The 12,912-nt window shown below is 47.0% G+C and overlaps 1 protein-coding gene across 1 annotated transcript in view; it reads right to left on the bottom strand.

Moving 5' to 3' along the window:
• The window catches only part of LOC144719133 (otoancorin-like), a 56,095-nt gene that overhangs the window by 23,918 nt on the left and 19,265 nt on the right, over positions 1–12,912 (bottom strand). Inside the window, exons 9-15 of the mRNA XM_078594997.1 lie at positions 11,628–11,849; positions 10,187–10,351; positions 7,104–7,244; positions 6,879–6,940; positions 3,769–3,889; positions 2,865–2,983; positions 1,105–1,240 (exon numbers count right to left, since the gene is read on the bottom strand). Of these exons, the coding sequence (XP_078451123.1) occupies positions 1,105–1,240; positions 2,865–2,983; positions 3,769–3,889; positions 6,879–6,940; positions 7,104–7,244; positions 10,187–10,351; positions 11,628–11,849 (966 nt within the window). The remainder of the gene's footprint in view (positions 1–1,104; positions 1,241–2,864; positions 2,984–3,768; positions 3,890–6,878; positions 6,941–7,103; positions 7,245–10,186; positions 10,352–11,627; positions 11,850–12,912) is intronic.

A 12,912-nucleotide genomic window follows, 5' to 3' on the forward strand; every position in this document is an offset into this window, starting at 1 on the left:
TTTTAATGCTTTCATCCATCTCTCTTTAATGGTGAGATGGGCTAAAGGTTACCCGTTGAAAGCAATTTGCCCGTTGTGCCGCTGTTAACACGAGGCACTGCATTTGTAGTCGTATTTATTTAGACCGCCGGCTCCGGTATTACATCGGCAAATAAGACTCTCAAATGGTGGCAGTGTTTCAAGGAACTAACCCCAATGCCCCCGGAGCATTTTCACAATTTCGACGGATGTCAAAGGCCTGAGGGCAGAGGAGCAGCACGTTTACAACTTGAAGGTTCTCGGGTTCAAATCCAGGTAAGGTTCAAGTAATCCTTTCACTGAACCAGGGGTCGCTAAATGAATGGATGCCGATTGGTTTTTCGATGGACAAATGCGAAATTCCCACCATTGGGGTCAGGGTCCGGCCACTCTGATGAACACCGCTCGCCCTGCAAGAGTGGACGAGTCTCGACCATGCATCGGTGCACCAATTAACATCGATGATTGCGCTCAAGATAACGCGCACCGAATTGCCCGTAAGAATTCGATTACGTTCGATATCATGTGCGTTATTGTTTTGCGTTAACGACTGTTGGGGAAAAGCTAACTTCCGGGCTTGTTCAGGACGCGCCCTGGGAATTAACGATGGCTGATGGGGGGCGAGACTGGTGGTAGAATGGCATCCAAAGCGGGTGGGGGGCGGTGACTGAATGGACGACCGCTGCCGAGACAGAGTGACGAGATCATCTCGTGTGTGGGAGCGAGACGGATCGTGGCGTCCAGTGTGATTACAAGGGACGGGGAGGGCTTTCATCCAGCACTGACTAGGCAAATGGATATTTTTATATTACCAGGTAAGGGCCACTGTGCTATATAGCTCTTTTTTGGAAGCGACATGGCCACAAATGATGCGGCTTATAACGTGAAATTGTAAGCAGCCAAATACTCTAAAACGCACGTTGACTCTATATGCGGAGGGAAAAAAACCGGAGGACCCGGAGAAAAATCCACGTGACCACAGGGAGAAAATCCACGTGACCACGCAAACTCTTAATCAAACTCACGACCTCCTTTATACCGCGCATGGGAGATAACACCTCCTAGTCACAATGGCAACCTACATACCCAGCAGGTTTTGGCGAGGGAGATGATGTCTTCTCTGAGCGGGGTCCTCTTCGCCAGGATGTGGACGTCAGCCCTGCCCAGCTGCTGCGTCAGGTTCCCGCACAAGGCCATCGGAATTTTCTTCAGTTCTCCAAATCTGCAATAGCAACATTCAATCATTGGACATCTTAATCGCCAACAATGATCAATTTACTGCTGGATGAATGCCAAGCTGCAAATCCACATCTTGCTGTGCTGCAGCATGGCGATCCATCCTCGTGTCTGCTATTGACAGATTCAGCCATTCCATGGGAATGTGGAATTTCCTCCACTGGCTCAGGAATATAAACAGTAGAGTGCTGCGCCAGGCTTCTTTGTACATATTTAAGAATTCATCCCTCTTGCCTCCCGAACCTCCTCCCACTGATTCAGTGAATCCTCGCGATTCAAGTGTGCAACAATTCACGATCTCCTTAACACTGCGCTGCATATGTAGCACCTCTAGCGGCTGAGAGGGATGCCACACACTCATTGCGTGCAACACATACGGTATAATAGTTGAAAATCATGGATTCTTCGATGCGTCGTTCCAGCCCAATGGCGCTGTGGTAATTGCACCGCCATATGGACCCGGCGACCTAAGTTGTACTCCATGCGATGGCAATCATCAGTGGCGAACAATCAGTGAACCGAACCTAAAAAAAAACCTTTACCAATCAGTTTAACCGTTGGCTTTCACAACCAATATCATCCATAATAAAGTTTTTTTTTGGGTCAGATTGTATAGATATTCTTTGGGTCTCTCGGTAAAGTCACGTAGAACAAAAAAAAATTATTTTGTTAATTTGAATATTAATTCCCGCAGTCACGAAAGCTTCAAGCCAAGATTTAGATCGTGTAAATATAAACGTGCCCCATTCACTGATCCACACTGAGCAGCACTCTGAGGTATGGACAAACAACCGCCGTGACTGACAGCGTGAGCGGCTTCAAATTCAGTAATTTTTGCCTATAAACACCTGGCAGTGAACCGAGCATTGGTTCAAGCAAGCCCCACTCAGATGATGAGACACTTGAGTATCGAAACCGATCCAGAGTTTGCTGGTTTTTGGACCAATGCTGCTGAAATTATGCACTCTCAGAAGGACGTATGGCTGATGGAATGTGTAAAACAAATACCGTGATATGTTTTACATGAAAAGGAAGAGACATGGGGATTGGAGTTATTGTGTTATTATTCAGCAGTTTGGATTATTGGCTACGTGTGATAACATTCAAAGACCACTCATGCACTTCTGTCAAAGTGTCATGTGACCTAAAAGATTGAATTCCACTACGTGCAAACTACATACCGTACACAATAGAGAAACGAACGGTGGTGAAGAGGTGGGTACTACAGTGCCGGATTCTCCAAGTAGCACAAGTAGCTACATATGTAGCTACTACACATGTGTAGTAGCTACATATGTAGCTACGGGCCCCGCACTTTCAAGGGCCCCTCGCTACATGCTTTTAAGCTATCAATTCCGGTTCGGTGATTCTGCACTTGCTCTATTACTATAGTACTATACTGCCTTCAACTTTTATGAACGACTGGGTGTTTAAGATTAGCAATTTGTCGTATTATCTGGCTTTTTTAGAAAATGAAAAGATACAATTACTTTACTATGCAAGGTAAACATGTATGTGTTTAATATTACGTGTGTTTTTTTTAATTTAGGGCCCCTTAATAGCATGTGCTACAGGCCCCGCACTAGCTTAATCTGGCACTGGGTACATACGGTAGCTGTAGGAGGAGGTTGGGAGCAATTTGGCTCAGCTCCTCGGACGAGATGTTGGAAAAGAAGTTGCTCCTTGTTGTGTTCAACCACGAGAAAACTCTCTGTGCCAGGCATTTGAGCTGCAGAGAAATGCCACACCTATTGGTTAGCCAGTGAAAGATCACACTACCACCACCACTACCACCAAAGACAAAGATCCCCCGTATAGGCTTTACACATGCTATTGGGGCAAGTGTTGTTAGCGAGCACCAATGAAGGCCGACACGGCACACGAGGGGGTGGGTGACCAGCACCACGTCCGATCGCCTTTGTCTCGCCAGTGGCGATATTTTTACACACTGCACCAGGTACTGATTTGAAGCTGAGTCGACCTAGGGGAGGCCCAGGACCGGTTCAGATAATCGCCAGATGTGTTGGCCGTGATCGGGCATCGAAAGCGGGTCGCTGGGTTCCTAACGCAGAACACTAACCACTGCGCCACCTCCCCCCACACATAAGATCCCCCGTATAGCCTTAACAGACTGTAGGGCAAGTGCTGTTAGCGAGCACCTATGAAGGCCAGCATGGCACACGAGGGGGTGGGTGGCCAACACCACGCCCGGCGCCTTTGTCTCCCCAGTGGCAATGTTTACACATCGCACCAAGTACTCATTTGAGGCTAAGTCGACCTAGGGGAGGCCCAGGACCAGTTCAGATAATCGTCACTGGTGTTGGCCGTGAGCGGGAATCGAACCCGGGTCGCCAGGTTCGTAGCGCAGCGCGCTAACCGCTACACTACCGCTCCCCCCACACATAGACACAGACACACACACTTTCATTTGGTTCCTCCAATAGCCTGCCCAATAAGCCATTTCAATATTTCATAAATTGATGAATGCTGGTGTCAGAAAATGTATTGGCTGACCTGTGCCCTGGACATCAGGTCTCGCCTGCCGGCCAGGATCCCGGAGCAGTGCAGCAGCGTGCTGTTATCCAGCTGCTTCAGCATGCCGCACGTGAGCCCAGAGGATGCCGATGCCATGGTCCTGCACGCCGCGCCACAAAGCCATATATCGCTGCTTAGACTCACTTGGTGGACTGTGCGGCGCGAGGTGTGGAGGGGTGGGGGGGCATATGGTGGCCGCAAATGCCACCTGAAGCCCCGGGAATGAGGAAGAGCCCACTGGGTTTCACTGTGGTTCCTTCCATGCTGTTCCAGGTGACCCCCACTAAAATTGAACTACGGTAAAAATTTCGATTTAAAGCTTTCGTGACTGCAGAGATTCATCTTCTTGGTTCTTTCGGTAAAGTCACGTAGAAGGGAAATAATAAAATAATAAAAATAAAACATAATAAAATAATTCTCACGACGTTTTGGCCACAACGCAAGAGGACGGCTGCTTGCGTTGTGGCCGAAACGTCGTGAGAATTATTTTGTTATGTTTTATTTTTATTATTTTACGGTACAAAATTTTTTACCAGGTAAGGCCCACTGGGCTATTCAGCTCTCTTTCAGAAGGGACCTGGCCACAAGTGATAGCTCAACGAAGTGGCTCACGTGGAAATGTATTGCAGCTATATATTCTAAACGCATGTTGACTCTAAATGTAGAGGGGAAAAACCGGAGGACCCGAACAAAAATCCACGCAACCACGGGGAAAACATGCAAAGTCCAAATATACAAGCGTCAGAGTTGGGATCGAACCCACGTCCACCTGTATATCTGACGAGCTAGGTAACATCTTGCCACCCTGGCACCAACAATTATATCCGGGCAGGTGTTGGCTTAGCAGAAGGTTGTCGACTTTAAATCTTAGTTGGGTGTTCACTTAGCCCATCACCATCATCATCCTGCTGGGATTGATCAAATGAGTACCACTTCGTGGTGAAGTCAACATTGGTTGATCCATGGATACACCCACTCCCACCAGAGGAATGTGGGATTTTCACCACTGGCTTAGGGCTGTAAACAGAAGATGAACACTGCCGCAATGCTCATTTGAGCAGAGAATCACCGAAGACATCCGTGTACCCCTATTAGACAATTTATAGAAGGGGTCTGGAATGTGGTTGGTCGTTGGGTCGGAGTGGAAGTTGTGCTGTTTGCGTAACTATCTGCTTCGATTTAAAGCTTTCGTGACTGCAGGGATTCATCGTCTTGGTTCTTTCGGTAAAGTCAGGTAGATGGGAGATAATAAAATAAAATAAATATTTTAAAAATGTTATCTCCCTTCTACGCGACTTTACCGAAAGAACCAAGAAGATAACTATCTGCTCTCTGCTCTACGAGTTTCCATACCGACTTAAGCCCAGGGCTGAACTTCCGACTGAATATATATATTTTTGTGAGCCGTTGGTAGAATGAACAGGCTGCTGCACGTGGCGAGCAGCCACAGCCATAGCGAGAGATTAACCTAATGTGGTGTGCCGAGCGTGAAACAGTATCTTCCTGGTCACCGAACCAGGCACACGTGGTTGAAATGAAGCCCTGCTCTAAGCCTATTGCAAAATCTTGACTTAAAGCTTTCGTGACCGCAGGAATTCATATTCTTGGGTCTTTCGGTAAAGTCACGTCGATAGGTGTCAATGAAAATTATTTTTTGTTATTTTCTTTGAGCCTATCTACGTGACTTTACCGAAAGACCCAAGAATATAATAATACCTATTGCAAAAGGGAGTCAATTTCAGACCAATGACAACTACAATTTTCTTGCTGCTGTGCCCTGTTAACATTGCATAATTGTCAAGGAATTATTGTAAAACAAATATTTCATGGTGTAATTAACAGATTTAATTACTCATCAAAAAAATTAACAATGCAATGTCCCACTTTGCCACTACAGATTACACTTTAGTGCTTTCTTATTCTTGTGCCCAATTAATTAAACCATTCTAAATTACAGCCGATGAAAAACCAATTGAAAATGTGATTTTAATTCAACAAGTTTTAATTGAAAACACATTCACCAGTGTCCTTCATTTAACCAAGCGAGAGCCCGCAGACAACCATCGACTTTGCAAAAGGGAATAAAGAAAGCCCATTACGTACTTAGAGAGAGCTTTAACTGCGGGTTTGGGCCAATGTTTCACGGACATAAACAAACGTGGCTGCCAGGTGCGGAGCCAATCTCAGTGTTGCTCAAAAGCCAGTCGAGAAAGAGATAAGGTTGGGGGGCCTTTTTGAGTTGTCTCTTAAAGAGTCGGTGTAGATTGGTGTTCTTCCTTGTGAAGGCCCGCGGGTCACTTGCGGCCCCTGGTGGTCTTTATTGCGCCCCCAACAATACACAAACGTGAAAACACCCCCCCCCCGCCCTCATCGTCGTGCTGTCAAACCCCAATGGTTGCGAAAGTGTGGCGGCCCTGACACAGATGTCTTATCGGCGAAAGTGGCCTCCCTCTGAAAATTGGTGATGAATCTACACACTGGTGTAGATACAATGCTCGATGGCGTTCGAGACGATTTGGACTGCCACGGAGATGCGTTGCCTAGCAGTGGCGATCCTGGTCCTTGGTGTAGAGATGAGGAGGAGGAGGTTGTGAGTCACGCTGCTGCTGCTGCTGCGGAGACTTCTACCGTGAGCCGTAGTGTGCAGGGTGACGGGAGAGCTGAGAGAGGTACTGTGGACGACCGAAAGTCGAGGTATGGCAGCAGAGGCAGGAGATGTTGTAGCTCAGCCCTGCTGCTGATGGGAAGCCAACTTATGACAACAGTGGTGATAAAAAATGTCCCAGATAATAACCTGCCCTATAGTATTAATATTTTAAAGATGTATTTTAATCCTCTGCTGGATGAAGGCCTCCCCATGCTGTCTCAACCCATGGGGGTGATTTGACCATTTTTAGCCCCGCTGGACGGTGCTGGTTGGAGGGGTAAGCCCAGGCCTGGTTGTAATATCACTCACCACTGATGTTAGCCGTGCCTGGATATCAAACTCAGCTGTAATTAAACAGCAAGTGCGCTCACTGCTGTGCCACCGCTCCCCGCTGTACAATCTTAAATGGCAATGTGCAGATAACCAACAAAGGTGCCCTTACTTGATGTCTGCGGAGGAAATGGACTGTCCATCCTTTAGTAGTTTCTTCAAGAGGAAAAGAGCCTGTCAAAAATAGGAAATAAAACATTGCACAGTCACGCCCAATGGGTTCAGGTCGATTGAAACACCCGTCAGAGGCCGATTACTGCTCACGGTTAAAACCACGAAAAAACGAAGCCGAGGAATGGGGCGTTGAGTTGCGTCGGCGTGATGCAGATTACAGTACCTGGCCCTTGTTCCACAACTTGTTTTCGAACGTTTTATTGGTGATGTCGGCAATGTTTCTCAGCCTGACGAGAGAGATTGCACTCACGAGGGACCCCTTCAGGTAATCCAAGGCTCTGGAGATATTGACTTCTTCAATGATCTGGGAATTGCAAAAGAGGTTTGTTTTGTTGTTGTTGTTGTAACAAACATCGAGACGTTTTGTTTTTCTAATGAGACGCGCACACAGTGCTTACATTTAACCGTGACCATCGCCTACAAACAAATCACCGGGGTTGTGCCAGATCTCGTCAGATCTTTGTCACATCTCAGAAGCTAAGCAGGGCTGAGAATGGACATTGCTTGGATAGGCGATCAAGAGGCACAAGCGGGTTGTTATAGGGTGCTGCGGGGTTACGCGTTGCTCAGCCGAGACTAGCGCAGTAAAAGCCAGCATTATACAGTACTTCTATGCTCCCACATCCAAGTTTACCCACCGAAGTACAGTTAAATGACCCCCACGACTCGCATGGCGTGGAGGGAAGCCCTCATCCAGCAGTGGATGGAGAATAAGGAGACTTTAATTTATACGCAGCGCTGTCAAGCAGGGAAGATATCAGGTGGCCCCCATCACAGCGATACAATTCGCTACTCCTGACACGGTTATCTGGCTTGACCACCTCAATGTTTAATTTTCGTTGTTGCTCTGCATCTACATGAGCCATATACGACAAGAAGAAGAAGAATAAGAAGCCCACAGTGCACTACATTGAACTTCTGGGAGTCAATTACATTTGTCACGGTCAAATAATGATGATGATGATAATTATAATAATAGCGAAAATAATAATTTCAGCATGCAATGTCGCCGCACGGTATCCGCCTGCTCTCGCAGAGAGAGGAGGGAATGACTCGGTAGGCGCGAGGAGCTACCACAGGCGAGCGGGGAGGAGCGGGCAGCCACGCGGTGAGCCGGCGCCAACAATTGTCCAAGCTCTGCGGTCCTGTGTGTTCAGGTGTTTCCGGCCGATTAACGAGTGCTGCCGTGTTGGAGGGCACCCGAGCACCCGGAGAAAAACCCACATGCTCGTGAAGGGGAACACGCTCTAATCCGGTGCGCACCAAAGAGTTGCTGCCCATGTTTACTACACCCGCCGCTGTCACTTGCCAAAGCTGTGTGGAAAAAAAACCTGTCTCCGATCAACCATAGGACCACAACGCATCGTCTTGCCTTGCACTACTCTCTATTGTGAATGATATTGTGCGAAAAAAAAACACCATTTCAAGATATTATTGCTAATTTTGTAATGAAAACATCTCGAAAAGTTAATCTCCGATGTTTAATTTCTCTCCGTGTATATGTACACGGTCTATCCTTGCGTTATAAATATATGTATTCAAGAATATATCTTGGTTAAAAAATGTAATCATACACACAACAAGAAGCATGGTAAAATATGTATTTTTCGTAGGCCCTTTATTTTTCGTAAGCCCTAGGCACAGTGCCTACTGTGGCTTATTGGATAATGCGGCCCTGGTTCCTCGGTTAACGTTTTTAACCCGTTTCACGAAAACTACTGTTAACCACAATAACTGTTAATCGAACACAGGAATTACATGGATCTGCAAGAGAACTGTTTTCCACTGCCAATACAGAAAACCTCACGTAAACTTAAAGCCAGTCGAGGTCCAAACGGCTCACAATGGGGTTTTCGCTTAATTGGCTGAGGGCATGCGCTCAGCCAAACTTAACCAACGCTCGGATAGGCATCACGTAAACATACTCTTTGGTTCTTTCGGTAAAGTCACGTAGATAAAAAACACAATAGATCACGACGTTTCGATCGCAACAACAAGTGACCGTCTTCAACGACAAGACTGTCGCTACGTGACTTTACCGAAAGAACCAAAGAGTATGGATTCCTGCAGTCACGAAAGCTTCAAGTTAAGATTAATCACGGAAACATGCCGTGAGTCAAAATGTTTAACGCGAGTCGAAACCACGGGAGTCATCTACGGCAGGCGAAACGTTAACCGCAACTTACAACAACAAAAAACCCCGTTAACCGATGTCGCTGTTAACCGAGGCACGATTGTACTGCAATTCTCCTGGCCTAGCCCAATGCGTGTGTGCCGTGATCCATCAACTCTCGCTGCTGCTGCTGCTGCCTCTACAACCGCGCTGGATTACAGGCAGCCACGTGCATCAGCAGCAGCACCATATCCACTACCCGCCGCCTGGCTTCAGGTATATCGTGCCGGCTGGCAATGAGACGACGTTCACGTCAGGGCCGTGTTGCAGCTCGAAGGCAATAACCGCTCACGTGCAATTTTTGAGATTCGTAATTCAGCGAGTCGTAATGGGAAGTCAAACACACGATTGCAAATGAAAAATGGTGATTTGCAAACTATTAGCCAGTATTTCTTATCGGAGGTGGGGGGGGGGGGTGTGTCACCGCTATAAATACTGGAAAGAACAACCATCCGTCATGAGGGAGTTGCTGGCAACCCACCCGCTCGTGTGCCGTGCCGGCCTTCATCGGTGTGACTCGCTAACAGCACTTGCTCTAACAGCCCGTTAAGGCTACACGGGGGACCTGTCTCTTTGTTGTGTACGTGTGTACTTTTTTAATGCATAGTATATGTGTGTGTACGTATGTATGTGTGTGTGAATGGACACACTTTGTACGTGTGTGTGTGTGTGTACGCGCACGCATACACGACTCTGCCTCAAATGAGTACCTGCTGCGATGTGCAAACATCGCTACTGGGGATACAAAGGCGGCCGGGCGTGGTGATGACCACCCACCTTTCGTGTGCCGTGCTGGCCTTCATAGGTGCTACTCACTAACTGCACTTGCCCCAACAGTCTGCTCAGGCTACACAAGGGGATCTTTGTCTTTTATTTGTTATGCGCATTTATGCATATACGCGCCCATATGCCACTCGTGGTCTCTTGGTAGGAAATCTGTGTACCCGGTCAGAAATGTTTAACTGGAGTGTGCCACTGGTTGCATACAAATTCAGACATTTCAGGTAGGTGTCGGGAATGAAGTGGGTTGGGATGACTCTAACGGGTGGACCATCACCATGGTGACCTCTCACCTTGCTGACGATGGCCTTCTGTTGGGAAGGCCTCATGCGCTCTGCTTGCAGGGAGAACTCCTCCGACACGTTGAGGAGCTCCTTAGTGGGTATCTGCCTCAGAGTGTTTGCGTCGATTCCTGCCACCAGGGAGCCCAACCGCCGCAGATCCACGGCCGACGAGATCTGAAAAGAAGTCAACAATTACTTGGCGCCGCGGTGGCGAGATGTTAACTACCTTGCCTGGTATACAGAAGGTCGGGCTTGGATTCGTTCCGACCCCTGATGCCTGCTGTATATTTGGAGTTTGCGGTGTCTCTCTCCCCGTGGTCATGTGGATTTTTCTCCAGATCCTCTGGTTTTTCCCTCCACATGTAGAAACGTGTTTAGACTTTAGGGCATTTGGCTGACATAAAATGTCCACGTGATAAGCCACTTCGTTGAGCTATCATTTGTAACCAGGTCGCTTCTGAAAAGGAGCTACATAGCTCAGTGGGCCTTACCTGTTAAAATACAAATAGTTTAATTTCACATTTGGACGCTTTATAAATTCAAATTATTATTTATTAGGTCTATTAATATAAAAGTTGGCGCACACAGTGAGCGTTAACAAAAGTTAGGAGGAAAAAACTGCGTGGAATATAATGCTGTGATCATGGCAGGCGCTAGCGATAGCAGAATTATTACACTTTAAACAAATTCCTCTTCATTTATTAAAACATAAATTACCGAGCGCGAGCGTAGCATGAATATACAATAATTACACGGAGACACAGACCTATTTATCACGGTTAAGTTCACCTCTTTGAAATTTATTTTGTTATTTTCCATTTTTCATGCACTAGTCAATTTAAGTTTTGGCAACACCATATTGGGCCATTGTAATGCTGGATATGAAAGTCTCGCCCCATTGTGCCGGTCTTGAGCATTGTTTGACCATTCTTCATCATGCCGGTAAGTGCAGATTTGTGAAGGGGAGGCCCCAAGAGACTGGTTCTGATGTCACTCACCTCTGGTATTTGCCGTGGCCTGGAATCGAATTCAGGTCGGTGGGTTCAGAGCCAAATGCACTTACCATTCCGTGAGCACTCCAGCTCTTTGTCAATTCCGATTCCGCCAATACACAATTACAGGGCTTCCCAAACTGCAGTCCTCACGACCCAACACGCCACGTCTTTCCGTGTTTACCAATTGAATCCCCGTTACAATTGTTTTCGCGCGTCACGTGGGAGGTGCGTAACAATCATTGGGCGCATGCAGTGTTGAATCGAGTCGATTTGCATCTGAAGGTTTGAGGAATAAATTGGTCAAAACGCAGAGAGAGGGAGGAGCGTGATAGTGGGGCCGCCAAGACCGCGGTCTGGGGAAAAACCCCTGCACTCCGAACCGACGCGACACCTCGAACCTCGACCGCAGAGAGAGCGCAGTGCGTCGCGTCTTGCCGGTGCAAAAGGAAGCTCACGTTTTTGCCAGAGGCGAGGTACTTGGTCACCAGCAGCTTGGCCTTCCCCCTGGACCACGCGCCCATGCTTCCCAGCTCGCTGATGGCGTCTCGCACGACGGTGTTGCCCATGTCCAGGAGGCGCGTCACCGACACCAACTGCACGGCCTTGCCCAGCTTGGTGATGGCGACGGCGTCAAGCCTGGCGTCCGTGCCGTACATCTTGGCGACCATCTGGTACAACTGGGAGAGTGGGAATCAGAATATGTATTGATACCGGAGGAGGAATCCGATGAGCTATGAAGCTCTTTTTCACAGATGTCCAGTCGAGGTGGGTAAGAACGTTACAACAACAAACAGTACAAAAGCATGATGGTAGTGCAGAGTACAAGAAATGTAAACAAATCACACAAACTCATGCAAATGAAACTAAACCATCCCCATCCAAACTAGATTCGAAGCTTTCGTGACTGCAGGAATTGCTCTTTGGTTCTTTCGGTAAAGTCACGTAGAAAATAAAATACCCACATGCAGAGAGATACACACACAAAGACACACCGAGACTGGTTTATAGCAAGAGAATCGCAAGTTTGAGAAAGCAAATCTACTAAAATTAAGAATTGTAATGCAATGCAACACAGAGAGTCGGCTAACACACAGTTAACGCATAGCCTGGTTGATTCACGTTCTTCCAAAGATTGCTAAATTAGAAGTTAAGTGTGAAACAAACAAGCAAGGAGAAATTTAGAGAGAGAAGTGGGAAGTTTGAAAACAAATTTAGCAAAATTAGGGAGTGTAATGTAATGCAAGGCAGAGAGTCGGCTAACACACAGTTAACGCATAGCCTGGTTGATTAACGTTCTACCAAAGATTGCTAAATTAGAAGTAAAGTGTGAGTTGTGAGTAGTAAAGTGTGAGTTATGAGTAAACCCTCCCCCGTAGAGGTGGTTCAAACTAGATTCGAAGCTTTCGTGACTGCATGAATTACTCTTTGGTTCTTTCGGCGAAGGCACGTAGACAATAAAATACCCACTTCCCACTTCTCTTTCGAAATTTCTCCTTGCTTGTCTGTTCCGCACTTAACTTCTAATTTAGCAATCTTTGGAAGAACGTTAATCAACCAGGCTATGCGTTAACTGTGTGCTAACACCGACCCTCTGTGTTGCATTGCATTACACGTCTTAATTTTAGTAAATTTTCTTTCTAATACTTGCGATTATCTTGCTTTAAACCAGTCTCGGTGTGTCTTTGTGTGTGTATCTCTCTGCATGTGGGTATTTTATTTTCTACGTGACTTTACCGAAAG

This window comes from Lampetra planeri, chromosome 5 (assembly GCF_965212315.1).
Source record: "Lampetra planeri chromosome 5, kcLamPlan1.2.h2, whole genome shotgun sequence".
Lineage (NCBI taxonomy): Eukaryota > Metazoa > Chordata > Hyperoartia > Petromyzontiformes > Petromyzontidae > Lampetra > Lampetra planeri.